This window comes from Notechis scutatus, chromosome 6 (assembly GCF_049901735.1).
Source record: "Notechis scutatus isolate UNSWTSFEM ecotype Mainland chromosome 6, rNotScu1.2, whole genome shotgun sequence".
NCBI classification, from domain to species: domain Eukaryota; kingdom Metazoa; phylum Chordata; class Lepidosauria; order Squamata; family Elapidae; genus Notechis; species Notechis scutatus.
Window position 1 is genome coordinate 32283580 of NC_142014.1, and position 25407 is coordinate 32308986.

The following is a 25407-nucleotide window of genomic DNA, read 5'->3' on the forward strand; positions in this document are numbered from 1 at the left end:
TGTGTGTGTGTTTTTTTTTTTTTAAAGCTTGGTTTGACTCGGTCAGATCCAAATCTGGAACAGTTCTTAAAAAATGGCATTTATTGCAAAACATCTCATTCTTGCTTTTATTTTTACAACAATAAGAACAACAAAGCAAGCATGTTTTTAAAAATATTTTTTTTAAAGTCCATTTAAAAGGTTGGGGGGGGAAACCACTTGCAAATTTAATCTGGGAATGTTCGGTGTGCCTGTTATTATAAGTCTTGTAATCAATTCAGTTCCATAACACCATCATTGAGAAAGGAAATGTGTATTTACTCAGTGCATGTAACAAGGCAAAGCAAAATGTTTAACCCGCCTAAGGAGTTTGCGATGCTACAAATTGTTCATGGGGCTGTGTTGCAAATTATTCTCTGCCTTGACAATCATGTATACAGTACTTATCGAGATTTCTATCATAAAGATTATTTAAGGGATATAGAGAATAATTTTCCTCCAATAAATGAAATGAAACTGGCTTCTTCTGAGACACCTTATTGTCTACTCTGCACATGGGCCCAAGAAGGTGGGAGGTCAAGCATAAGGGCAGGGAAGACCAAACATATAACTGTTGGAATACAGTCTTCGTGCATTTAGTACAACTACAGCAGTATTCAGTAGAGAGAGATGTTCTTCAACCAATAGATGGTAGTGTTTATAGGTTCCCGTTTGTGGCAGTTAAGCAGAAAAGCATATGTGGACTGTGCACTGTTTGTTCTATAGCACGGCTGTCAAATGCCAATGCCCATTTTAGCAAAGGGGGGAAAAGTCCCAATACATCATGTGATGCTGTGACAACGTGAGTTTGACACACCTGTTCTATAGGGCTATATGCAGAATTTTTCACAGGTTACGGGCCCAGTCATAGCCGGCTACAGCAAATAAGATGCAGCAACAGAAAGAAGACTGCAACAGGATAAAAGAAAATGGCAACAAAGCTTTCATTTGCAAATCTAACACTAAACAATCCTCCCCAGGTGACACTCTAGAGCTGGTGTAGGATGAGAAGAACAAATGGAAGCATTTTGTCAATGGAGATTCTCAGTCATCCAGGTCATGGTTGACCCAAAGGCTCTTGAAGACAAAGAACTGAAGAAGCTTCTTGGATGAGAAGTGAAACCTCTTCAAAGAAAAACAAAGAAAATCCACTTGCCTCTTGAAAAAGCACTTTGGGGACAGGAGAGCATCTTCTGCCTATGAGTTCTTGAAAGAAAGACGACCTTACCTACTTTGAAAGAGAAGGTAGGGATCAAAATAATAATGGCAGCAACAATACATATTCAGACATACTAAAGAAGGAATAAACAGACAAGGAAGGCAAAATAAAACATAAATGAGAAGATGAGAGGAACTGACTGATACAGCTCACCTCCAAACTTGTTTTTCATCCAGATCTCAGTTTGGGTACCACAATTTTGAAATCTGGGATCAGGGAGAGGAGATGTAGGAGCCCATTAACAAGGGTAAGGTTACCCCTTCTTAATCTTACTTCAAGCTTATAGATTATTCTCCATCCCCAGAAATGTTCCAAGTCAACTTATATGACATTTGTCTTCCATTTTCCCAAATGTGTTTCAAATGTTGTTTGAAAACTGGGCTGTAAATGGTGTGTGTGAATATTTGCATTTCAGTTTTACCCCTGGCTGATTCCTTACAACTTCCATGGAACACTCTTAAACTCTCTCTCCATAACCTTTTATTTTTTTTTGTTAAGATCACTTTCCATGCCCTAAAAAAAACACATTTTAGAGGCCAAATGTGTTAAAGTGACTTTAAGTGAAAGTAAGAAATGCAGAGCAGATGTATATTTTATTCTAAGTTATTACCATTTGGACAGAATAAATTGCTCACTTAATTCAGAGAAATATCTCTCTAACATGACCCCATCATAAATACGAGTCATTTGAATTCAGTGTCTGAATTTTGATCCTTGGGGATGCTGCAATGGTCATAAGTGTGAAAAATGGTCATAAATCAGTTTTTTTCACTGCCATCGTAACTTTGAACAGTCACTAAATGAACTTTGAGAACTACCTGCATCTAGATTTTTTTTTGAAGGTTGATGTGACAGCCTTAATTAAAGTCTAAGGAGAAAAAAATGCTGTTCTCTTCTCCAGTTAGCTTTTAAAGTCTGTTTCCCAGATAATAGTTGTAATCGCTTTTTTTCTTCTTATATTTTGGTAATGCTGAATGCAATACAGATAATCGTCAACGTACGACCTTGAGCCCAACATTTTTGTTGTTAAGTGAAATGTTTCTTAAGTGAGATTTGCTCCATTTTATGACCTTTCTTACCCCGGTTGTTAAGGGAATCACTGCAGTTGTTAAGTTAGTACCGTGTTTCCCCGAAAATAAGACCAGGTCTTATATTAATTATTGCTCCAAAAGAGGCATTGCAGCTTATTTTCTGGTTAGGTCCTATTTTTAGGGAAATATGGTACTAAATACATCCATCTGGCTGACAATCTTAACTGGGACTTATTTTGGGGGTAGATCTTATATTACAAGCATCCTGAAAAATCATGCTAGGGCTTATTTTCCGGTTGGGTCTTATTTGGGGGAAATACGGTACTAAGTGCGTCCGTCTGGCTGACAATCTTAACTGGGGCTTATTTTCAGGGTAGGGCTTATATTACGAGCATCCTGAAAAATCATGCTAGGACTTATTTTCTGCTTGGGTCTTATTTTTGGGAAAACAGGGTAATACAGCTGTTAAGTGAATCTGGGTTCCCCATGGACTGCTCGCCAGAAGGTTACAAAAGGGCACCATGTGACCCTGGGACACTTCGACCATCATAAATGCAAGTCAGTTGCCAAACATCTGAATTTTGATCACATGACTACAGGGAGGTGGCAATGGTTGTGTGAAAAATGGTTGTAAGTCATTTTTTCTGTGCCGTTGTAAATGAATTTCTGTAAGTTGAGGTCTACTTGTAGATTATTCTGCACCAATGTACCTGGGAAATAAGGTAAGGCCTTCAGATGGAATTGGTTCTGCAGTTTGGAAAAATGGGCCCCACGAAGCAGGTTTGACTTTCTGATGGAGGAAGAATTGGTGACCTTGAAAAGGAAAATACATCAGATATCCTATCAAAACCCAGGGAGTTCTGATTACACCAGCCATATTTTACTACTTCTGTCCCAGAAAACTTGCAATCTGAGCAAAAATGATATTACTCACATCCTTCTTTTTATAGTTGTGGCTGAATTTGATTCAAAGCTTTTGTGCCGGAGATGGATTTACTGCTAAATAATGGATTTTGATTTTTAAAAGAATTCTAAGGAGATTTTTTTTATTCTGCAGAGAACATATTCGGAAAGTAAATGTCACACCGCAAAATTCCACCTAGAAATTATGATGAGTTGTGCTTTCTTGAACATGAATCTTGTCAATTAAATAATGACAAGCTTGCTACTGATTCTTGTGGATTAAATAATGACAAGCCATGACAAGTTAAGGCAGCAACGACAGGAAATATAATAAACTCAGCCCTGTTGTAAATATGTTTCATATGGACATCTTCTACCAGTTGTATGTCTTCCGCTTCAAATACTTGTTCTAGTGGTGTCGTTTTCTTTATAGACTTCAGCTCACACACCTCTTTTCAGGAGAAATTATACTTCCGTGGTGAGGGCACTGAAATATTGAGAGTATCCAGAATATAGAATAACAGAGCTGGAAAGGACCTTGGAGGTCATCTAGTCCAAGCCCCTACTCAACCATTTCAGACAACTGTCCAGTCTTTTCTTAAAAGCCTCCAGTGATAGAGCACCTATGACTTTCTCAATGAAATTATTTAGTAGATGGTACTTTCTATATAGTTTTTATCATACGCAAAGTGTTAGCAATAAATCTGATTCATGAACATTATAAAATTGTGGTTAGGGTTCCATGGTTATTGGTTATTGGAATTCCATAGTTATCCCTTCCTTCCTTCCTTCCTTCCTTCCTTCCTTGATGGTAGCTTCATCACTGGAGGCTTTCAAGAAGAGATTGGAGTACCATTTGTCAGAAATGGTGTAGGGTCTCCTGCTTGGGCGGGGGATTGGACTACATGACCTTCCAACTCTGTTAATCTAATCTTTGAGACTCATTATTCACCTGACATTTTCCTCTAATATACAATTTTCCTTTATTATTTGTTTTTTTTAAACCATAGACAATGTTTCTGCAGATTGCAACTAACTATATGCAAAATGTTTCAAACTATTTGCAAAGCAAAACACACCAGAAAAGAGTTTCACAATCATTAAAGCAACCTTTTTCTATGGGACTCTGTGGGGGAAAAGGAGATTGGCGCACATGCACTCAGACTCGTTAAGGGTACACACACGTCCCAGATGTAAGTGAATTATTCAAAAGAGAAGCAGAGAGCCACAGCAGAGGGATACCCTAGCTGATAGGCTCAAGATCCAAATGAATCTTGGCAGACTTGAAACTATAACAAAATGAAATTCAAGAAAAGAAAGAAAAGTGAAATCTTACACAGGCAGGAAAAACCAAAAGTACAGGTACATATTAGCTTAAAGCTGGCTTAATAGGAATATTAAGTGGGAGAGAGATCTTGGAGTCTTAGTGGACAATCAATTAAATATAAGCCAGCAAAATGTGGCAGCAGACAAAAAAATTCAATGCAATTTAGGAGCTCTAGTACTTCACATGATCTTGAGTCAGTTCCTCTGTTAATGCAATTTGCATTAACATTAAGATCACATGAGATACTAACACTGTTCTATGAAGCCTTAGTAAGGCCTCACCTGGAATACTGCACCACACTATAAAAAGATGTTGACTATAGAATGCAGAGTAGAGCATCAAAGATGATTAGGGGCCTGGAGGCTAAATATGAAAAACAGTTGCAAGAAGTAATCATGGCTAGTCTAGTGAAGAGAAGGACCAGGGGAGACATGATAGCAGAGTTCCGATATTTGAGGGGCTGCCAGAGGAAGGAGTCAAGCTATTTTCCAAGGCACCTGAAAGCCAGACAAGAAACAATGGATGGAAATTGATATGATAGCAGTGTTCCAATATTTGAGGGGCTGTCATGAAGAGTGGGACAGTCTATTTTCCAAAGCACCTGAGCAAGGAACAATAGATAGAAACTGATCAAGGAGAGATTCAATCTAAAATAAGGAGAAATTTCCTGACAGTGAGAACAATCAACCAACGGAACAGCTTGCCTTCATAAGCTGTGGGTACTTCCTCACTGGAGGCTTTCAAGAAGCCGCTTGCCAGACATGGTACAGATCTTCTGTTTGAGCAGGAGGTTGGAGTAGATAACCTACAAGATCCTTTCCAACTCTTATTCTGTATTCTATACTACAAGACAGTAAAACAGCATACAATGTGGAATACACATCGAAAAGTATGCACTGGCGCCTGCAGCTGCAAGTGCACTCAGCGAACAATTGAGCGTATTTCCCCACTGTGTGTTTTAGTAATCCCAAGACCGATCCGTGCAGTTGCACGCAATTCCACGGCCTCAGTTGATGCGTCACGTAGATAAAAAGCAATGAAGTTTCTTCCCGGGCGAGAACCGCATCGAGCAATTTTCCACCCGCCACTGAACAGAGAAAATAATGAGGAGTCAGGCAGAAAGGACCGTACCACAACCAAACACTGTGGCAATCTAGACTATTGGAGCAGAGCGGCCGATTAAGTTGCAGAGGAGATAGAAAGCTCATGACAGGTTCACTGTGGCCTATAACCGGGGTAGAAAAAGAGAAGAGCGTAGCGCCTCTTGCGTTTCACTTCATGGTACCAATCAATTACTTCCCCGACACCCGTCCCAATAGGCCGAGCCTGCGGAGAGAAAACGTGAACGTATGCGCAGACTCTTGTTGCGAGAGAGAGTGCGCGAAATCCGGATGAAGGAGAAGAGACAGCAAGGAAGTTCCCGTCTTGGGCAACCGGATGATGAGGCTGGGAGGTGGGCCTGTTTTTTCCTTGCTTCGGTGGATCGGAGCGTAAAATACGCAAAGTGAGACCTGCGGCGCTCCCTTAGGTTATAAGTAGTAAGTATTTATTTACTAGATTTCGATTCTATTTTTCATCCGGAGTTAAAGGCGGCGGATTTGGGACTCATTTTTTTTTTTTACAACAGGCATCCTATAGGGTTTTTGAGAGAGTCCCGCTGTATTGCGTCGCCTTCCAGGGTAAAACTTCCCTTCTCTGATAAAACAACAGAAGAGTGGAAAAAGGCTTTCTGTAGCAAGTCTGTGATTGGGCGGGCAGCCAGCTAAATTCTTACATTTGAACTGTTTATATTGAGGTTTTTTTAAACTGATTTTCTGTACAGTTTGGCATAACGTGAAAAATAGCATAAAAATTAAATAATATTGAGAATGGGCATAAACCTTGGGAAGTGATCTCTTTTGTTTTTGCACTTTCTCTTCCCACCCTCCCTCCGCCCAGTGCCTACTTGTTGCATTAAGACTGGCTTTTTAAAACGTTTTACTAAAGGCCCTCTTTAAAATAAGTTCTGCTTTGTCTCCCATACAAACATGCACAGGAAGTTGGTAGGGGTTTTTGGGGGTGGGGTGGGGATTGTAGATTAGTAGGTTATATGCATTTCACTTTTTATGATAGCAGCTCTGCCCGCTAAACAGTTTTGCTGTAATATATCCTGTTTTGTTTGCAAAGTAAATGCTATGGATGAATATAAATATGTAGTTGAGGTATGTATATTAAAGTAACAGGGTAATGAGATATTGCCTTGTGCAGGTAGTTCTCAATTTACAGCAGTTCATTTAGTGACCCTTCAAAGTTACAATGGCACTAAAGTGGCTTATGACCATTTTTCACACTTATGACCGTTGCAGCATCCCCATGGTCACGTGATCAACTGGTTGGCAACTAATTCATATTTATAACAGTTGCAGTGTCCTGTGGTCATGTGATCAGCTTTTGTAAACTTCTGACAAGCAAAAGTCAATGGGGAAGCCAGATTCACTTAACCGTGTTGCTAACTTAACAATTGCAATGATTCACTTAACAACTGTGGCAAGAAAGGTTGTAAAATGGGGCAAAACTCACTTAACAAATATCTCGCTTAGCAACATTAAATTTTGGGCTCAATTTAGGGAGAGCGGTGGAGCTTCCTGGCGTTGCCAGTCACAGGGAACAGAGCTCTCCGTTCCTGTACTGGCTTCTCTGTGAGCTCCGAAAGGAGCCAAAGCTGCCTTGTAGGGGTGGCAAAGCTAAGGAGGGACATTCTGAGAGATTGCAGCTCTCCTGCTGAACCCTGGGCCTTTTTCTCTCTACGCCACGAGGAGAAGAGGCAGTCTAAGATGACTGCCAAGAAGCTGGGCAGCAGATGACCATCTCAGGACAGCGCAGGAGTGGACTTTGGTGAACAGTGTGTGAACTGGATGAGAAGAATTCTTACTATTCAAATTTCAACCCCAAAGAAATTAAGGGGAACTATCTACTTAGAACTATTTGTTAAACAGCCAATAAGACACTACCTATATTGGTTATCCTTTCACATTTATTTGACAGGAGAATATGTGTGATGGATGATTGGTTTTTTTTTTTTTTAAGAAGCTGCTAAAATAGTTCAAAACTTGTAGGGACATAGTAATCAAATACTGCATTATAATTAGTACTATGGAAAAACTTGTAAAAATAAAGTACAAATGAAACATGCATTACAGCAGGGGTCCCCAAACTTGGCAACTTTTAAGACTTGTGGACTTCAACTCCCAGAATTCTTCAGCCAGCTATGTTGGCTGGAGAATTCTGGGAGTTGAAGTCCACAAGTCTTAAAGTTGCCAAGTTTGGAAACCTCTGCATTACAGCCTTGGGGTTAGTGTATAGTCTTGGATTATAAAAAAAGAGTGCTTAAAAGCAACTTCATTTGCATTTGTCAGGGATCAAAAATGACCAATTCCATAACACCTTCTACCTATGTACGTTCCCTTGGCTATGGAATGATGAGACAGCTGGCAGATTTCATTGATCCACAAGAAGGATGGAAGAAGTTAGCTGCTGATATAACCGATTCATCTGGTGTTAAACGATACAACCAAATGCAAATAAGGTAAGGTATGGAAACCAAAGGGGAAGCATTGTTACAGATTTATTTATATTTTTAATAAATTTATATGCCTAACTCCTCGATTAATAGCTAGAGTTAGCTTGCAACTTGCTAAATAATTTGGTCATTGAAAATGAAGGCAATAGAAATAGTGGATGTTCAAGCATGCTGCTTCACTATGAGTGTTTGGTAATTGGAGTAAGGGACCAAAACAATTGTCAGAACAGCTGCTGTTGGGACATCACTAAGGTCCTCACCTTAGCGATGTCCCAACAGCGGCTGTTCTGATGATTTTTCTGTTCTGATCTGACAAGTAAAAATCAACCTTTGAGATGGACCCTGTCTGAGTTTTCTCCTGCTCATATATCTAGCCTAGAGATGTGAGAAGCTGTATTGGATCATGTTATTATATTGCCTGTAGGTTTTCATTGAAAGGTAGGCTGTCCAAAATAAGACTTAGGTGTCTACATTCTTAAAGGGATGGCAACTTTATTTTAAGAATGGCACCTTGATTCTGAACCTTTCTTGTAATATTTTATTTTGCTATATTAGTTACATACATCACTCTGTGAAAACAATCTTGGAAATTAACTTGCTCTCCAGTTCAATTCATTTTATTTTGTTTTATACCATTCGTTTCTGTGCTAGGTATAGTCCTGTTTTCTCATTGTTACTGGGCTTAATTATTATATAATTTAAGACAGTAAGTTCATTTATCCTAGTACTTCATAGCTGACAGAATGTTTAATATTTAGCTGTTCACGCTTGGATTCAAAAATGGCAAAAGTGCAACTAAAATGGTCATGTCATATTTTTAATAAATAATAGCTAAACCTTTAACATATGTATATTTCTTAAAGGCGATTTGAAGCATTAAAACAAGTAGGGAAAAGTCCTACATGTGAATTACTTTATGATTGGGGAACATTAAATTGTACAGTTAGTGATTTGGTGGACCTCCTCATCAGAAATCAGTTCTTGGCACCAGCAAGTCTTTTGATTCCAGGTAATTTTGATCTACACTTTATCTTTGGCATAGTTAAGAAATTAATACCAAGCATTTTGTTTTCTTGAAAATGTTGATTTCATACAATTAAACTATAATGGAAAACATGTTTTGTTTTGGCTTATTGCTAATATGAAACCTAGCCATGGTTAAAACTGTAGTGAACCAAACATTATTAGCAATCCTTGCCTGAAACTTCTGTAGAGAGTCTAAATCACTATCCGCTTACAAGATGACCTACAATATGATTTGACAGTGGAAAAGACAGTACAGATAAACCCTGATTAGCCTTCTTTGTGTGAAGCACAAATTCTCACAGATTTTATCAATTACGCGTATTTGTAGTCAGAGAAATTATTGGCTAGCATAATTGAATAACTACCACAAAGTGGCTCCTTTATACTAAGGTTTACTGAGTTGAAATCTTCATTTATTTTTGTTTGAAATAATTTTAGGGGATAAAATTAAAATTTACATTTAAAAAAAAACTTTATTACATTTATTGATAGGTTATGCTGCTGAATTAATGGATTATTTTAAAATGAAGTGGATAGTATTTTCAGGACTTTAATTTTTTTCATCTGGATTTGAAGAAACTCATGTAGAACTAAATATCAATAAGTTAGGAAAAGAAAACAGCTTTTTATGTATGTGAAAGGGCTAGTATTTTTTTGTTTTATATTATATATTAAAAATCCCTTTTATTCAGTAGGGTAGAAATGATGACAAAATTTTCAAGTTTACAATTGAGGAATCTTTCAGATTATGTGAGACACATATTATGAAAAATTGTGGTTGTAAACTCTGGTGAAGGCCATCATTCACAATTTAACCAGCCCCAAGTTTTCATACCATTCTAGTAGACTCGTAGCTTTTTGTTAGCCCCATAGTATGCTTAAGAGACTAAATTATTACTCAAGCATAATTCATTCCTTACACCTTTTAAAGTGATCTAGGATGCATTTCCTACGTGACATCTATATAATTTTATTTAATGACAGATTCTGTAACCATGACAAAAAACATGACCCTTTCTCTATCCTTACCAGAAACTGTACTCCTACATACAAAAGGATCTCTTGTAGAAGGCAAGAAAATACTACTTGAATTGCCACCCTTGGATCCAAATGAAGGTCACCTAACATCAAACAATTGTGATCTGAGTTCAGATAACAACAGCAGTCACCTTAATGATACAGGTAGACAGTTATCCTTTCCAAACTTTAACTCATCTGTTACTCCACCCTTGCTAGCCCATTCCAGTGTAAGGGTTGGTTTCAGATGATGACAAGCTGGTAGATATATTACAAACTTACAGCTCTTGACAACATGAAACAAGGCTGTTTCTTTCTAAGAGGATTATGCCTTTACACTGTAATATTGTCAGTCAGCAGTCAGGACACCTGGCTATAAAGATAGATCTGCTCAGTTGCCTGTGGTCTGTGTAGTAAATAATCTTGTCTCTGAAAATGCTTTTGACCAGAAGGCTGGCTAGTACAAGAACCTGTTGTGAAGAATCCGATGTCCACATAGGAATTGAGGAAAGGAAAAACTCTTTTATTTCTGTTCAGAAGCAGAAGAGGATGCCTCTGGAGTTTACATTCAAGGAGCGCCCCAGTAATCAGGCACAGTTATTATTATATAATGTGCTACAGGAAACAAAAATAAGAGAATTGCTTATGGGTTACAAAGTTACATGACAGTCATACTTGTATGCAAAGCAAAACTATCCCACAATACTCCATTAATTATTTAATTCTGTGTCATTATCATACAAGCTGACTACCTCTGGGTATGATTTTTTTTTACTATGCTATGATAAATTACATCTCTGGGCCCTTGTCTAAACACGCCTACCAGGTACCAGGTACTCTTTAAATAAATACCAGGTACCCTTTAAATAATCCAGTAACAGGTTTGCTTGCAAGTGTCAAAGGCACAACTTGTTAGACTACATAGGAGACATTTGTAGTATACTGTATAGGAGACGTTTGGACTTATGGACTGTTTGTGGACACCCCTCTCCCCAGCTCTTGCTGCCAGATGTTATGAAATATTACTTCTAGCAGTCAAAGGCACAAATGAAATAATGGTTCTGGCTAAAGTTAATTTAAAAGTTTACAAAAGCCTCTAATTATATAGTAGTAACCTAATAAACTACCAAATCTTTAAGCTGAAAATATATCATACCTAAAAAGAAAGGAAATTTCCAATAATCCTACAATATCAGCCTTGGTTGCTTGCAAAATGTCAAGAAATCTGTTGTTTAGACCATAAACCTTGGAAGTCCAACGGATACCAGCCTTGAAAGCCTACATCAGTATATTAAACTAATTGTGTTTGTTGAACCTCATTCAGGTATTTGATTCCAACCACTGTCTACAAACTTTAATTTGATCCACTTTGTTGTACAGTGATCACTGCCTGGTTGAATTATGGTAATGATTTCGTTCTTCCTCATTTTCCTTTGGAGATGAGGTCACTATAATAGTTTTGGAAAGCCTCTGAACCCTATTAATAATGTTTATTATATTTAGATTGCTATATGCCAGTGATGGCAAATCTTTTTGGCATCCTGCGTGCTGGAAACCAGAAGAACAGCTCCCTGGCACGCCGCACAGGAACACCGGAAAATGGAAGCTCAGCTTCCTGGCATGCACATGCACGCCAGCCACCTGGTCTTCCGGTTTCTAACACGCATGTGTGCGTGAAAACCAGATGGCCAGCGCACACATACATGCCAGGGAGCTGCTCTCCTGGTTTCTGGTGCTCCCATGCACGCATGAGTGCCAGAGAGCTTTTTTCCAGTTTCCGACGCTCCTGCACATGCAAAGACCAGCTGGCTGGCATGCATGCGTTGCAACCCAAAAGAGCAACAGGTGACAGCTGGAGTGCCTGGAGAGATGGCTCTGCATACCACTTTTGGCACGCATGCCATAGGTTCACTATCACTGCTATATGCCATGGCATAGCACTGGGACAACATGTGATTTATAATATGTAAACAAATGTAGAGTTTGTATTGTAAGATTTCCATGCTTAAAATGGTTTTGTGATTTGCACTCAACCTTGTTCTTCCTGCCTCCTCGCTTCTGCCCAGGATTCAAAAAGTTCTTGTTTTATGAGCTGAAAAGTATCACAAATAACTTTGATGACAGAACTGTGTCAGCTGGTGGCAACAAGATTGGCGAAGGAGGCTTTGGAGTGGTTTACAAAGGATGCATCAACGGCCAAACAGTGGCAGTTAAAAAACTTTCAGCTGTAGGTTTTCAATTATTTTGCTAATAGTAATCTTTGATTTATCCTATGTTGCCTATTTAATTTAAATAATTATGTAATAAAAGGAGACCAGAAAATCATGCAGTAATAACAATTCTATGCTACCTTTCCACTACATTTATAGTATCTAATAGAAAAATTAGAACAAGAGCAAAACTCTTTAACAAGTCAGGCAGGAAAATTATTTCAAATAATTATACTTCAGAAATTTTTGAGTTACTTACAGATTTTAATAATCCTGTGTAGAAAACTTTACTTATGGCAAAATCCTTCAATTTACTGTTCTACAAACATTTTAGGCATGACAAAATAAGGCTGGTACAAGTAGAAATTCAGGTATTTACTGGTTCTGGGAACATAATGATTTGTTTTGTTCACAACGTTGAAATACAACAGTGGATATTTAAATCAGCCACAATCATAAAGCTGATGAACTCATATAACATGTTGAATCATAAAGCATTTTTAGAAGTCCCTCATTAGCTAGAGCGTTTCCCTTTGATTTGATTTCCTATTGTAGGAAGTTACCACCCACCCGTCCTAGGAAAATGAAATGTTTGGGGACATACTAAAAAGGCAGAATATTTCCCCTAAAAAGAGAAGTAGAAACTCAGAAGCAGAAACTCACATCAGAAGCAGAAGCTCACCCCCACCTTTGTTAATGGGCAGGCTGGGGACAGAGTATTCTACATAACAAAGTCCTCTACTCGTCTCACCACATGGCCTGGGAAGATTGCATCAGCCAGCACTCAAGTGAAGCCATGTGGTCCAGGCAAAGTCTACAAAGTTAGCTAAGAGCCCTGTCCCTGGGAGTCTGACAGCCAATGGGATATATTTCTTACACAGGAACAGGAAACACTAAGGTGGGGCCCAACAGAGGGTATAAAACTAAGGGATTCTCAACATCTCTTCCCTTTTCACTGAGGAGCTCCAAGGCATGTGGTCCTGTCCACCATTAAACCTTCTTTCCAAGCAACTTCCATGAATCCGGTGTCTTTTTTCCCACTTGGAACTGAACCCAGAAGGATATTTCTTCCAACACTATTTAAACCAAATATCATGAATAATAGGCCATGTTTCCGGCCAATACAGGATATGAACCCAGATAATTGCAGTTTATTCACTTTCTCTTAGGTAATGAAATCAAGGCATAGCATGTGTGAACTAACCATAATAGGGCTCTGCAAAAATAAGTATCTTTTCTATTAACCACATGTACTTTTATTTTTATTTTATTGTAGTTGGCTAATATATGTATCGAAGACCTGAAAAAGCAATTTGAGCAAGAAATAAAGATTATGGCAAAGTAAGTAGTAAGTGTTGCTAAAATATTGTTGCAATATATATCTGGAATAAATTGCTAGTGTTTTTTTATTTGGTCTTAGTACTAAAATTGAAATCTTGGTTGAAAATATGTAGAAGTATTAGATATTTCTTCTAGTTGCAAATTGTGGAATTTAAGGTGCATTAGAAACTAGGAAAATAATTACTGATAATATTACTCCAGTGAAGTAGCTTAGGAAAATGTTGATATAGCAATCAAAGCAGTTAAGTTGTAATTCTAAAATTTCTTTTTAATTTTCATGTACTTTAATATCACTAATACAACTATACGCATAGAATGGCCATCTCTTTTGGGAAAGGGACTAGCATTGTGCAAGGCCATAGCTTTTAAAAAAAATTTAAAAATTAAACATGAGATAGCTGAAGGGAACTTCGGTTTCAGTTCTAGCATGAGAGGAAATTTCTGTAGAAATAAACATGATTTGTGTTATGACTTCTTCAGAAGTCATCTATTTTGCTGATCTGAACTGTTCATTTGCAAGAACATATTCCCAATTATTTTTATGTACAAATTTTTTATGTTTAGGTAGCTTTCTTTGCATAATTACTGTGACCTATTCTGAATATATGAACTAAAAAGTAGTTGTCACTAATTGCAATGAAATTTACTCTTTATAACCTTTGAAGTTTCATGGATTTTTTTTAGGTCATTTATGTGTTAAAATAAACATTTGTTTTTGATTTTATATATATAAATATCCTACATATAAATATCCAATTTTTAGGTTTTTAAAAAGTACCACACTACTTTGTATCTAGTTAGACCAGTGATTGCCCTAACTCAGGCCAGATGGGACAGGTGGCATTCATATCTTAACAACTGTCATGCAATTTTTAAAAACAAAAATCCTCTCAAAAGTGGGAGGCCCAAAGTAGAAGCAAGATGATTCAGCTTTTATTTCTCCCCTACCAATCTGATTAACTAACACTTGGTGGCGCTGGTAGAGTTGAAAACTTGAGTATTATGTTTAATTTGGTGCTCAGTATTCAAAATATTGACTATCAGATTTTTGGAAAGGAATATTTCGAAGTCTACCCATAGAAATTAACAGAATATTTTGTGTAGAAAATACGAGATCGGTCATTGAAGGCATTGAATCAGTTTCTACACTACATAGTTAATTTATAGTCAAAGCTAGAAGTAGCTTAGATCTCTTTTGTTTTTCAGAATGGTACATATTGAAAAACAGAAAAACCCCAACAATATAAAACGTATCTATTTTTGTCTACAGATGCCAACATGAAAACTTAGTAGAATTGCTTGGTTTTTCAAATGATTTTGATCAGCCTTGCTTAGTATATGATTATATGCCCAAGGGGTCCTTGCTTGATAGATTAGCTTGCCTGGTAAGTGCTTTCTTTAGTATTCAGGTCTAAATGTATAAAACTTGACTATTCATGCAGGATCATGCTTTTTAAATATTTTATCTTTTTAAAAATTTAACAGTGAAAACCAGAAATCATACGGCTTATTAAGATTGTTTTTCTAGTACATTGTCAAGTATTTCTCGATTATTTTTTTTAGAAAAACTTGTTTAATATTGTAACATTTCTCTACATAAGATTAATTCGTGTTTGAATTAGTAATAAATGTTTTATGAATCAATTCAAGATTTCAGAAAAATCTGTAGCCTTTGAAGACATAATGTTAAAGTGTTACAAGTGTTATTTAGTACAGCTAAAATGAGTATATCAGATGTTTCACTATCTTTAAAAATAGAGATTGTTGTGCCTGAATAGGAGCAAAATGTTCTTAGCTTAAAGTATAGCGTCTGTTGGAAAAACATAGTACTTTAAGGCATAAAAAACTTTAATAGAGTTCTGCTCTTCATTCAGTGTTATTTGAATTAATGGGAAAAGTATGTATCTTAGCCATATTATTCATGTAATGCTAAAGTATGTTTTATTGTTTTTCCTAAAGTAGACTTTTTAATGTATTTCCAAATTTTCTTTTACTGGCTATAGCAGTGGTCCCCAACCTTTTTTATGCCGCGGCCCGGTACCGGCATCAGCTGGCGCCGCCATCTTGTTTTGATGAAAAAGTGCTTCCAGTGAGCTTTTCCAGGTAGAAAGCTCACCGGAAGCGCACTTTTTCATCAAACAAGATGGCGGCGTCAACGCTCGTGAGCTTTTCGGGTAGAAAGCTCACTGGAAGCACTTTTTCATCAAAACAAGATGGCAGCGCCCAGCAAACCAGCGGCCCGGTAGGATTTGTTCCACGGACCGGTACCGGTCCGCGGACCGGTGGTTGGGGACCCCTGGTCTATAAAATACAGGTAGTTCTTGACTTACGACAGTTTGTTTAGTGACCATTCAAAGTTACCATGGCACTGAAAAAAATGACATGACCATTTTTCACAGTTACAACCATTCCAGCAACCCCATGGTCATGTGATCAAAATTCAGATGGTTGGCAACTGGTTCATATTTATGACCATTGCTATGTCCCAAGATCACATGATCAACTTTTGTGACCTTTTGACAAGCGAAATCAGTGGGGAAGCCAGATTCATTTAACTACCAATTACTAACATATCAACTTCAGTGATTCACTTAACAACCGAAGCAAGAAAGGTAATAAAATGGGGCAAATTTAACTTAACAAACGTCTCACTTATCAACATAAATTTTGGGCTCAATTATAGTTGTAACTTGAGGACTACCTGTATTGTAATTCATAAATTCTGTAGTCAAAAAGTTCATTATAACATGAACAGTTTTCTTTGACTAGTGACTACTAATCTTGCTAATACCAATTGAACAAATTAAGGATAAACTTTAAAGATTGGAGTTTATAATTATAAATAACCAGTTAGGAATTTTAAGTGTATAAGTTAATATTGGAGAGTTTTCAGTGCCAAAAGACTTTGCTTTGTTAAGATATAAGATGTTAATAACTGTATATTCTGTTTATAAGAATCATCCAGAAATTACTAATGATCAGCCTCAGCAGATATGAAAGGAGTGATTTACGGTGTTAATTTATAGACAGTGCACTTTTTATAAAACAGAAATCTCCAAAATGAGATATATGCACGACAGCTGATATTTAAATATAAAAATGAGATAGAGATATACTTCTTTTCCAAATTGCCAAATATGACCTTTCATTTCATGGAATTGGTGACATGAAAAAATAAGATCCAAATTTATTATAAACTGCAACTTATCTTGAAAAAAAATTATCAGAAGTTATTGTAGCTTTAATTGATCTTGGGAATGGAATGCTCTCAACTTTGTTTTTCTTCTTTTGTTACTTTAATTTTATTGAATAAAATAAGTGATCCCAATAAAGTGCTGAAACTTTTCTATTCTCCCTGTTTATAAAGGACAACTCTTCACCAATACCATGGAAAACAAGATGCAACATTGCGTACGGGGCATCAAATGGAATCTCTTTCTTGCATGAAAATAACCACATTCATCGAGATATTAAAAGGTAGAATCTGTAAAATTAATTCCTGTATAAAGCATTCTAAAGGGTGGTGGAGTGGGATAAAAAGGGCTATAAGATTTACCCTTTTCCTTTGAGTTCCTTGTGAACTGAGTTCCAGACAGGTTCCCCACCATTTGGATTCCACCAGCTGTTATTTCTGTTTGATATATTGCCCCTCTTTCAGGAAGAGGGCAAAACATAACTCTCATGCCCCTGGTGGAGACTGACTCTGAGGAAGAGGAGGAACAGCCGACAGGGAGTGGGAGTGTGGCTCCAGAGGTGGTGGAGGAGGCTGGGGAAGGGCAGAGGCCGGCTGAGCAGTCAGAGGAGGACCCAGGTCCATCCCCTATCCATCCTAAGTCACGCAGGGAGGAGAGGATCAGGGAAAAGCGAGGTCTACTCAAGAGGAGATTACCATGATCCTCCTCGTGGCTTGCAGCTGGGAGCTATGTATATAACTTTGTAACTATGCAGTTAGAATTGCTGGAGTCAAAGTTTAGTGTTTACCTTGAAAGAAGTAGAGGGCAGAGGCCGGCAGAGCAGTCAGAGGAGGATCCAGGCCCATCCCCTATCCATCCTAGGTCCCACAGGGAGGAGAGGATCAGGGAAAAGCGAAGTCTACTCAAGAGGAGATTACCATGATCCTTCTCGTGGCTTGCAGGTGGGAACTATGTATATAAGTTTGTAACTACACAGTTAGAATTGCTGGAGTCAAAGTTTAGTGTTTACCTTGAAAGAGGTTTATCTTTGCTGGCGTTCTTCCCATGGACTCTCCTCGGTTATTTTCCTGGAGTTTATGATTAGTTATCTTGGCTTGCTTCGGAAGTCTCATCAATGCGGTTTGTTTTGGTTTTTTGTTTGCCTCATTATTTACTTTTGTGACTTTAAACTGTGCCTAATAAAACAGTGAAGTTAAGTTGAAAGCCTTACCGGTCTTTAACGTATGTTTGGGGTTTTGGGTTATTTTGAGAGACTATGGGTCATCACAATAACTTTTAGCTTACTGTTTTTTTCCCCAGTGCAAATATCTTACTAACAGAATCATTTGTGCCAAAACTTTCTGATTTTGGGCTTGCAAGGGCATCGGTAAAATTTACACACACTATTCTAACAGATAGAATAGTTGGGACAGCAGCTTATATGGCTCCAGAGGCATTAAGAGGAGAGATAACTCCTAAATCGGATATCTTCAGTTTTGGCGTGGTAAGTTGCTATTTTTAAAAATAAATAATAAATGAGGGTTATTTTCCTTTTCTGCTCTCTTTCTGTTTCTTAAACCATCTTGCCTAATGAAAAATTGTTAGCTTACAAACTGTACCTTGTTTTCCAACTTTGGGATCGTCCAATGCACAACTGAATTTAACTCCCAAGTTTCCTGTAATGCCAGTGTCTCAATTGTTGTTGAATTGCTCTGCTTTTGAAGACAGACTTCATTTTTCTTCACGAAGAAAGTTATGAATGGGATTTAGTGGGAATTGCCCATTATTTTATCTTAAGCCAGAGTTTTTCTTAAGAGCCAGACTCCTAGTGATCAGAGGGGATACAGTAGTCCAATAATATCTATTTCTTTTTCAGGTAGTTATCAGATATTACTTATTTAAATATTTGTTAATAGTGAAAAGGCTTCAAATCCCACTCTATAAAATGCTGAATTTGGAAAGTTTCTGATGTAATCCTATGTCTAGTGATAGCCAGACAGAGATTTTGAAAATGCAGTTTGTTCATCTATTCATTAGTACACTTTTTGATCTTTATGGAATTGTATAAAAGCTTGCTCACTTTGCTGCTAAAGTAACTGAGTGTCCCTCATGAAATAAAATAGTTACCTTTTTATATTGATTATTGTACAGTGATATTTGATGAAAACTTGTGACACGTATTTCACTTATTAATTTTCATCTGTTTCCAGGTATTACTTGAAATAATAACTGGGCTTAGTCCTATGGATGAAAATCGGGATCCCCAGTTACTAGTATGTTTTTATATATATATATATAGTTTCATTTGTCAGTTTCAGTGCTATGCCAGTGCCATGCCAGATGAAGTTTAGCATCTTTGGAGGGCACAAGGCTAAGGAAGGCTGGTCTACTGTTTCGGTGGGTTTGCCAGATTCTGGTAGAAGCTAACATTTGCCAAATTCACATATTGCCCTAAGCTGTATTATGATTTGCTTGTGGCTTATTTAACAAGTTGTAGTTAAAACAGAATTCAGGGTGATCATTGAAGTGAACAACAAATATTTGTAATATCAGTATTGGAGAATTAAAAAGAATACTCTTGTCCTTATGCTGGTTTATTTTAAAGTTAGATCGATGTAAGTATAAAAACTAGTGTGACAGTTTGTTTCTATGAATTCTTTGGTAATACCAGAAGTATCAAGTCATAGAATAAAGCAGTTTCTTGATTCCTTTTGGAAACTGAAGAAGTATCTGAATATGAATCAATGAATAATAACAGATAATCAGAGTTGGAAGGGACCTTGTAGGTCATCTAGTCCAACCCCCTGCCCAAGCGGGAGACCCTACACCATTTCTGACAAATGGCAGTCCAATCTCTTCTTGAAAGTCTCAAGTGATGGCACTCCCACAACTTCCGAGGGCAAGCTGTTCCATTGGTTGATTGTTCTCACTGTCAGAAAGTTTCTCCTTATTTCCAGGTTAAATCTCTCCTTGTTCAGTTTCCATCCATTCCTTGTCTGGCCTACAGGCGCTTTAGAAAATAGCTTGACCTCTTCCTCCCTGTGGCAGTCCCTCAAATACTGGAAGACTGCTATCATGTCTCCCCTGGTCCTTCTCTTTACTAGACTACCCAAGCCCAGTTCCTGCAACCGATCATTGTATGTTTTAGCCTCCAGTCCCCTAATCATCCTGGTTGCTCTTCTCTGTACTTTTTCTAGAGTCTCAATATCTTTTTTATAATGTGAACAAAACTGGATGCAGTACTCTAGGTGTGGTCTCACTAAGGCTTTATAGAGTGGTATTAGTACTTCCCTTGATCTTGATCGTATCCCTCTGTTAATACAACTTAGGATTGCATTAGCTTTTTTGGCTGCTGCTGCACACTGCTGGCTCATATTTAGCTGGTTGTCCACTAAGACTCCAAGATCCCTCTCACAGTTACTGCTATTGAGCCTGGTTTCACCCAGTCTATATGTGTACTTTTGGTTTTTCTTGCCTAAGTGTAGGACTTTTCTCTACATTGAATTTCATTTTGTTAGATACGGCCCAGTGTTCTAGTCTGTCAAGATCCATCTGTATCTTGAGCCTATCTTCTTGGATGTTAGCTATTGCTGCCAGTTTGGTATCATCTGCAAATTTGGTAAGTTCTCCTTCTATTCCCTCATCTAATTCGTTACTGAAGATATTGAATAGTACTTGGCCTAAGACGGAACCTTGTGGCACTTTGGGCATTATCTTAATTGGAGATAGTAATTTCTTATCAGTAAAAATTATGATGTTAAGTGATTGGAAACTAATCGAAGAGAGTAGCAACTTGGAATTGAGAAGAAGCTTCCTAACAGTGAAGACAATTAACCAGTGGAACAGAAATTGTGGGTGTTCCATCTCTGGATGTTTTTAAGAAGAATCTAGGCCAGGGGTCGCCAACCTTTTGGACATCAGGGACCACCAAACTCATAATTTTAAATCCTGCAGACCACTAATACGAATCCAGTGCGCTGCTCGCTGAAGTGCCTGGACTGACGGGATGGGATCCTTCAGGCACTTAGCTTGGCTGCCTATTTCTGCAACCTTAAATACTCAGAGTCATTTGGACCCGTTTCCCACAGAAAACAAAACACCAGGATCTCTCATCTCTCTCTCTCTCTCTCTCTCTCATATCTCTCTTTCCCTCCCCCTCTTTCTCCCTTTCTCTCTTCCCCCCCTCTCTCTGTCCCTGGGGTTAGAGGTGCGGGGAAAGGAACCTCTGAACTGGTGCTGGGTGCTGGGAATCTGATGTCCGGAGGCCGATGAGCCTCCTGCTGAAGACCAGATGGCTGGCGGGGAGTGGGAAATGGGTGATACTCGTGGCGGATGGACTGATGCTCGCAGGGAGGGAGGGTAGCGCACAGGAGCTCGCGGCATTGGAGCCCTTCCCAGGTGTTCCCTGGCCTGTGAGGGGGTGGGGGGAAAGGAACCTCTTAACTGGTGTTGCATCCTACTTCCGTGTATTGAGGAGGCCGAGCGTCTGCCAGTGATGCCCTCAGGTGAAGATGTTGTGAAGGGGAGGCTCGACCCCTCCCCTCAGGAGCTGCAAAGCGCTCACCACCCCTTTGGCATCTGCCAAGCTGCCTCCTTCCCTCTGTGTGTGAGCACTTCTGGTGAAGAGAAGCACGGTGGGAGGAGTCTTGGCGGATGCCAGAGGGCGATGAGCACTTTGTGGCTCCTGAGGGGAGGGGTCGTGCATCTCCCTCACAACATCTTCACCTGAGGGCATCGCTGACCTGGCCTCCTCGATGCGCAGAGGCAGGATGCAACACCAGTTCAGAGGTTCCTTTTCCCCCCCCCTCAGGCTAGGGAACACCCGGGAAGGGCTCCAATGCCTTGATCTCCTGCGCATTATCCATCCCCGCGCGCATCAGTCCATCCACCACTGGTATCATCCCTGTTGCAGAGACAGGTGTGCTGCGGACTACCAAAACTTTCGCGTGGACCACCAGTAGTCTGCGGACCACCGGTTGGCGACCTCTGGTCCAGGCAGTCACTTATCTAAATTGGTATTGCTTGAACAGGGGCCTGAACTAAAGACCTCCAAGGTCCCTTCCAGTGTAATCTATTCTAAGTATCATAAGAATGTGCAAGTTCAGATAACCAAATGTTTAATGTGATTGAAATATAATTGTCTATTTAACTTCAAAATATTCCTCCAGAAGATGGGAACTGTAACACTGTGAAAATTAGGATAGAAAAAGTTTTATCAGGATGTAAGCAAAACATAACATGGAAATCTGTTATTTGCATTCTATAATATAGGGATTCCTACTCCTTTAACCTCATAGGGTAGGAGCACTCAACAGCCCTTCTTGGAATGAATGTACAAGATGACCTATAGATAGGGTGATACAAACAGATGACCTCTCCCATTGCCCCATCCTACCATACAACCCGCGCTTGCTTTATTCCTTTTAATCAATTCACAAGAACAATTTGTTTTTCTTCCTTCCCTATGGAATTCCTATATTATGAAGTAATATTATTCTCATACTTTGCTGCTCCAATCAGCTGTCCATCAAAGAGGAAATTGAAGATGAAGAAAAGACTATTGAAGATTATGTTGATAAAAAAATCAGCAATTGGAACATCACCTTGATTGAACAAATGTATTTAATTGCTTCCCCGTGTCTGCATGAGAAGAAGAACCGGAGGCCAGATATTGAAAGGGTACCAATTTTAAATATAGTGATGCAACACACGCACACACACACACACACACTTTTTAAATCTGCCAGCATAATTTTATATTTCTTCTGTTTCAGGTCAAAGAACGTTTAAAAGAAATGTTGATCGGATAAGGTCAGTTCTGTATCTTAACTTGATGTTTAAATAAACCTGTTTTTATATCCTGACTTGAATATTTGTGTTCCTCTATGATGGTTAATCAGTATTTTTTTAAATGAACACAGTAAGGTTTGTGGCCCTTCTATCTATTCATAAATTAGGATCTACAATATAGTGATAAAAATGTATTCAGGAATACCAAAATGATATCTGCAACAAAGATTATATAATCTTGTATTTTTAAAATCATGTATGTTTCTATTATATATTCTAAACCAAATATAATTTATTTTCAAAAACATTGTCTCTTTTCTAGGCTGGTTTTCCTTAGCATATTTCTTAAAACGGTTTCTTAAATTAATTTCACCTTTAGAGTCAGTTTTTACTATAATCTTATGTAACTTTGCTTTCTGATTGCTAAGAATGAAAAAAAATGGTTTGAGGTTGGAGAAGCTATCAAGACTCTTCAGTATTGGAAGATTTGCTTTGAATGGATAGCTGAGAGGAAACTGTCTTTATTTGCTTCATTTTAGCCTAGCAAAAGTTTCATTGTAGGTTTGATGCTAAAGTAGGCGAGAGCCTTATTATTTATGGATTATATCACAAAGTTTATTAAAAGGATCCTAGTAAAGGTTTATTATAAGGATTATAGTATTAACTCAAGGATTGTTATCCTGATAGTTCCGGTTGATGTCGCGGCGAGAACGGCTGGAAAATAGAGGGCTCTGCTGAGCCCCACAAAATCCAGCTGGTAACCTCTGTTGGGATACCCTACGGGGTCATAGCTGCCTTGGAGGAGCGGTGAAGGAAGGAGAGGCACTTCACTGACCACAATAAACCCACAATTTCCCCGTTAGGTCTCTCCAAACAGCAGGCATAACTGCCATTTTTGGCAGTCACGAAGCTGGGACAACTGGGACCACAATATTTGTGCTGGGGCAGTGTATGGACAGAGCATTGAAACTGGGTGAGATAATTACTTTTACCCTAAAGATTTGAAGTAACTACAAGAATATTAAAAGGTAATTCCTAAGCTTAAGATAGTGGCGAATTGACACACAGAGAAAAAAAACTGAGAACAAAGAGACAAAAGAAGCCCAATAGAAGCTAATAAAATATAGAAAGCTTGGAAAAATCTCAAATAATCTGAAAAGCAATTTCTGGGAGAATTTATCTGGTTTATTTGTATTTTTAAACCCCCTGGATTTAATCGGAAAATCAGCTGCTTTTGACAGACTATTCAACATTGGCTTTTGGATAAGAGAGCCATCTACTGGAAGAAGACAAGTACTAATCCACAGCATGCTTAGTGAAAGTTATTTCAATACACACAAAGCCTAATAGGCAAAGCCTAATAGAAGCAATAACATCTGGAGGATGGCCTGACCTTGACTCTACTGTTGACAACTTGGATAATTTGAGAACATTTACTGAGGCTTTTTTTCTTGTCTTTTGGAAGATTTATAAAAGAAACTAATTTGCAAATAACTAAACTTAATTAAATTTGGCTATTGGATTGTGGATTTGAAAGACTGGAGGAATCTAGTGGAGTAATTTGGACTTGGACTATTGGATTTAATTTGGACGGATTATTTTTTTGTAAAGTTTTTTATTTTTTACAACAAACATACAAACAAAACATAAAAACATAAAGCCATCTTTCAATTATATACATACAGTGTGTCAGTTGGTTACAATCTTTTGTGCTATCCTTTTTTTTTACCATTACTCGCAAGTTGTATAAATTCTCACCTTATCAATCTAACATGTACTTATGTAATATCAATTATTAATCATTCATTTGACTAAACTATTTTTCCATCATTCTATACGAAATATTCTAAATTTCATTATGGTTTAATCTTATACATTCATCCAATGGTTATATATTTTATATTGTATTCTATATCTATTAACTTTTATTGTAAAGCTTCCTAACCTTATTTCTTTACCATGTCTTTTTATCTAACCATTGATAAAATAAATCCCATATCATATAAAATTCTTTGTCTTCTTGTTCTCTAATTTCAAATGTCAATTTACTCATTTCGGCACAGTCCATGATTTTCTTAATAATTTCCTCCTGCATAGGTATTTTTTCATTTTTCCAATTCTTAGCAAATACAATTCTAGCCGCTGTTAAAACATTTACAATCAAATATTTAAATTCTTTACTGTATATTTCCAGTATAATTCCCAATAAGAATATCTCAGCTTTAAAGTTTATGTGTTGTTTTATCATTTTTTCCAACCATGTGTGATAGTGTTTGTGGAAGGGGCAAAGTTACCTAAACCCAGAATGTATTCCATGACTCCCAGAGAAATGAGGGAACTAAGGCAGTACATTGATACCAACCTGGCTAGAGGTTTTATACAGCCAGCAACATCCAAGGTAGCTGCCATGTTATTCAAGGAAAAGAAAGATGGGGGGATGAGGCTCTGCGTGGATTTTAAAGGAATTAATGCTGTGTGCATACACAATAACTATCCTTTGCCCCTCATGAAAGATACACTGAGGCACCCGGCAAAAGAAAAAGTATTACTAAACTCGATCTCCAAGAGGCACACTACTGAGTGCGGATAAAAGGAGATGAGTGGAAAACTGCTTTTAATTGCCCCTTAGGACACTTCCACTTCAGGGCGATGCCATTTGGACTACAAGGAGCTCCTGGAATTCCCGTGAGAACAGAGAAGATGCCTACAGCTGGAGGAAAGTGGAGTTTGGAGTCACCAGACTGATAGGACTGTGAATTGATTGGAGATTGTGACGGGGGTGGTGGTGGTGGT

General features: G+C 38.1%; 1 protein-coding gene and 1 long non-coding RNA gene across 4 annotated transcripts; one reads left to right on the forward strand and one right to left on the reverse strand.

Moving 5' to 3' along the window:
- Positions 1–42: 42 nt before the first annotated feature.
- Positions 43–17438, reverse strand: LOC148130160 (uncharacterized). The gene is made up of 2 exons (XR_015750043.1): positions 17208–17438; positions 43–1224 (listed from the first exon to the last, which is right to left on the reverse strand). It is a non-coding gene; the product is annotated as an uncharacterized LOC148130160 (long non-coding RNA).
- Positions 5862–24622, forward strand: IRAK4 (interleukin 1 receptor associated kinase 4). Of its 3 annotated transcripts, none has more exons than XM_026667848.2 (13): positions 5862–6036; positions 7894–8063; positions 8921–9066; positions 10116–10265; positions 12167–12327; positions 13587–13651; positions 14922–15036; positions 17019–17128; positions 18145–18328; positions 19035–19097; positions 22345–22503; positions 22599–22635; positions 23302–24622. In XM_026667848.2, the coding sequence occupies exons 2-12, from the start codon at positions 7903–7905 to the stop codon at positions 22632–22634; spliced, it is 1350 nt and encodes a 449-aa protein (XP_026523633.2). In that variant the 5' UTR covers positions 5862–6036; positions 7894–7902; the 3' UTR covers position 22635; positions 23302–24622. The 3 variants fall into 3 exon arrangements, with proteins under 3 accessions (XP_026523633.2, XP_087824024.1, XP_087824025.1); XM_087967898.1 differs by having other exon boundaries at positions 23478–24622; XM_087967899.1 differs by having other exon boundaries at positions 23843–24622.
- The last annotated feature ends 785 nt before the right edge of the window (positions 24623–25407 follow it).

Coding starts and splice junctions, on each gene's coding strand:
- IRAK4 (XM_026667848.2), top strand. CDS start 7,903: ATGACCAATTCCATAACACCTTCTACCTATGTACGTTCCCTTGGCTAT. Junction 12,328..13,586: donor CAGTTAAAAAACTTTCAGCT/GTAGGTTTTCAA, acceptor ATTTTATTGTAG/TTGGCTAATATATGTATCGA. Junction 19,098..22,344: donor ATCGGGATCCCCAGTTACTA/GTATGTTTTTAT, acceptor TGCTCCAATCAG/CTGTCCATCAAAGAGGAAAT.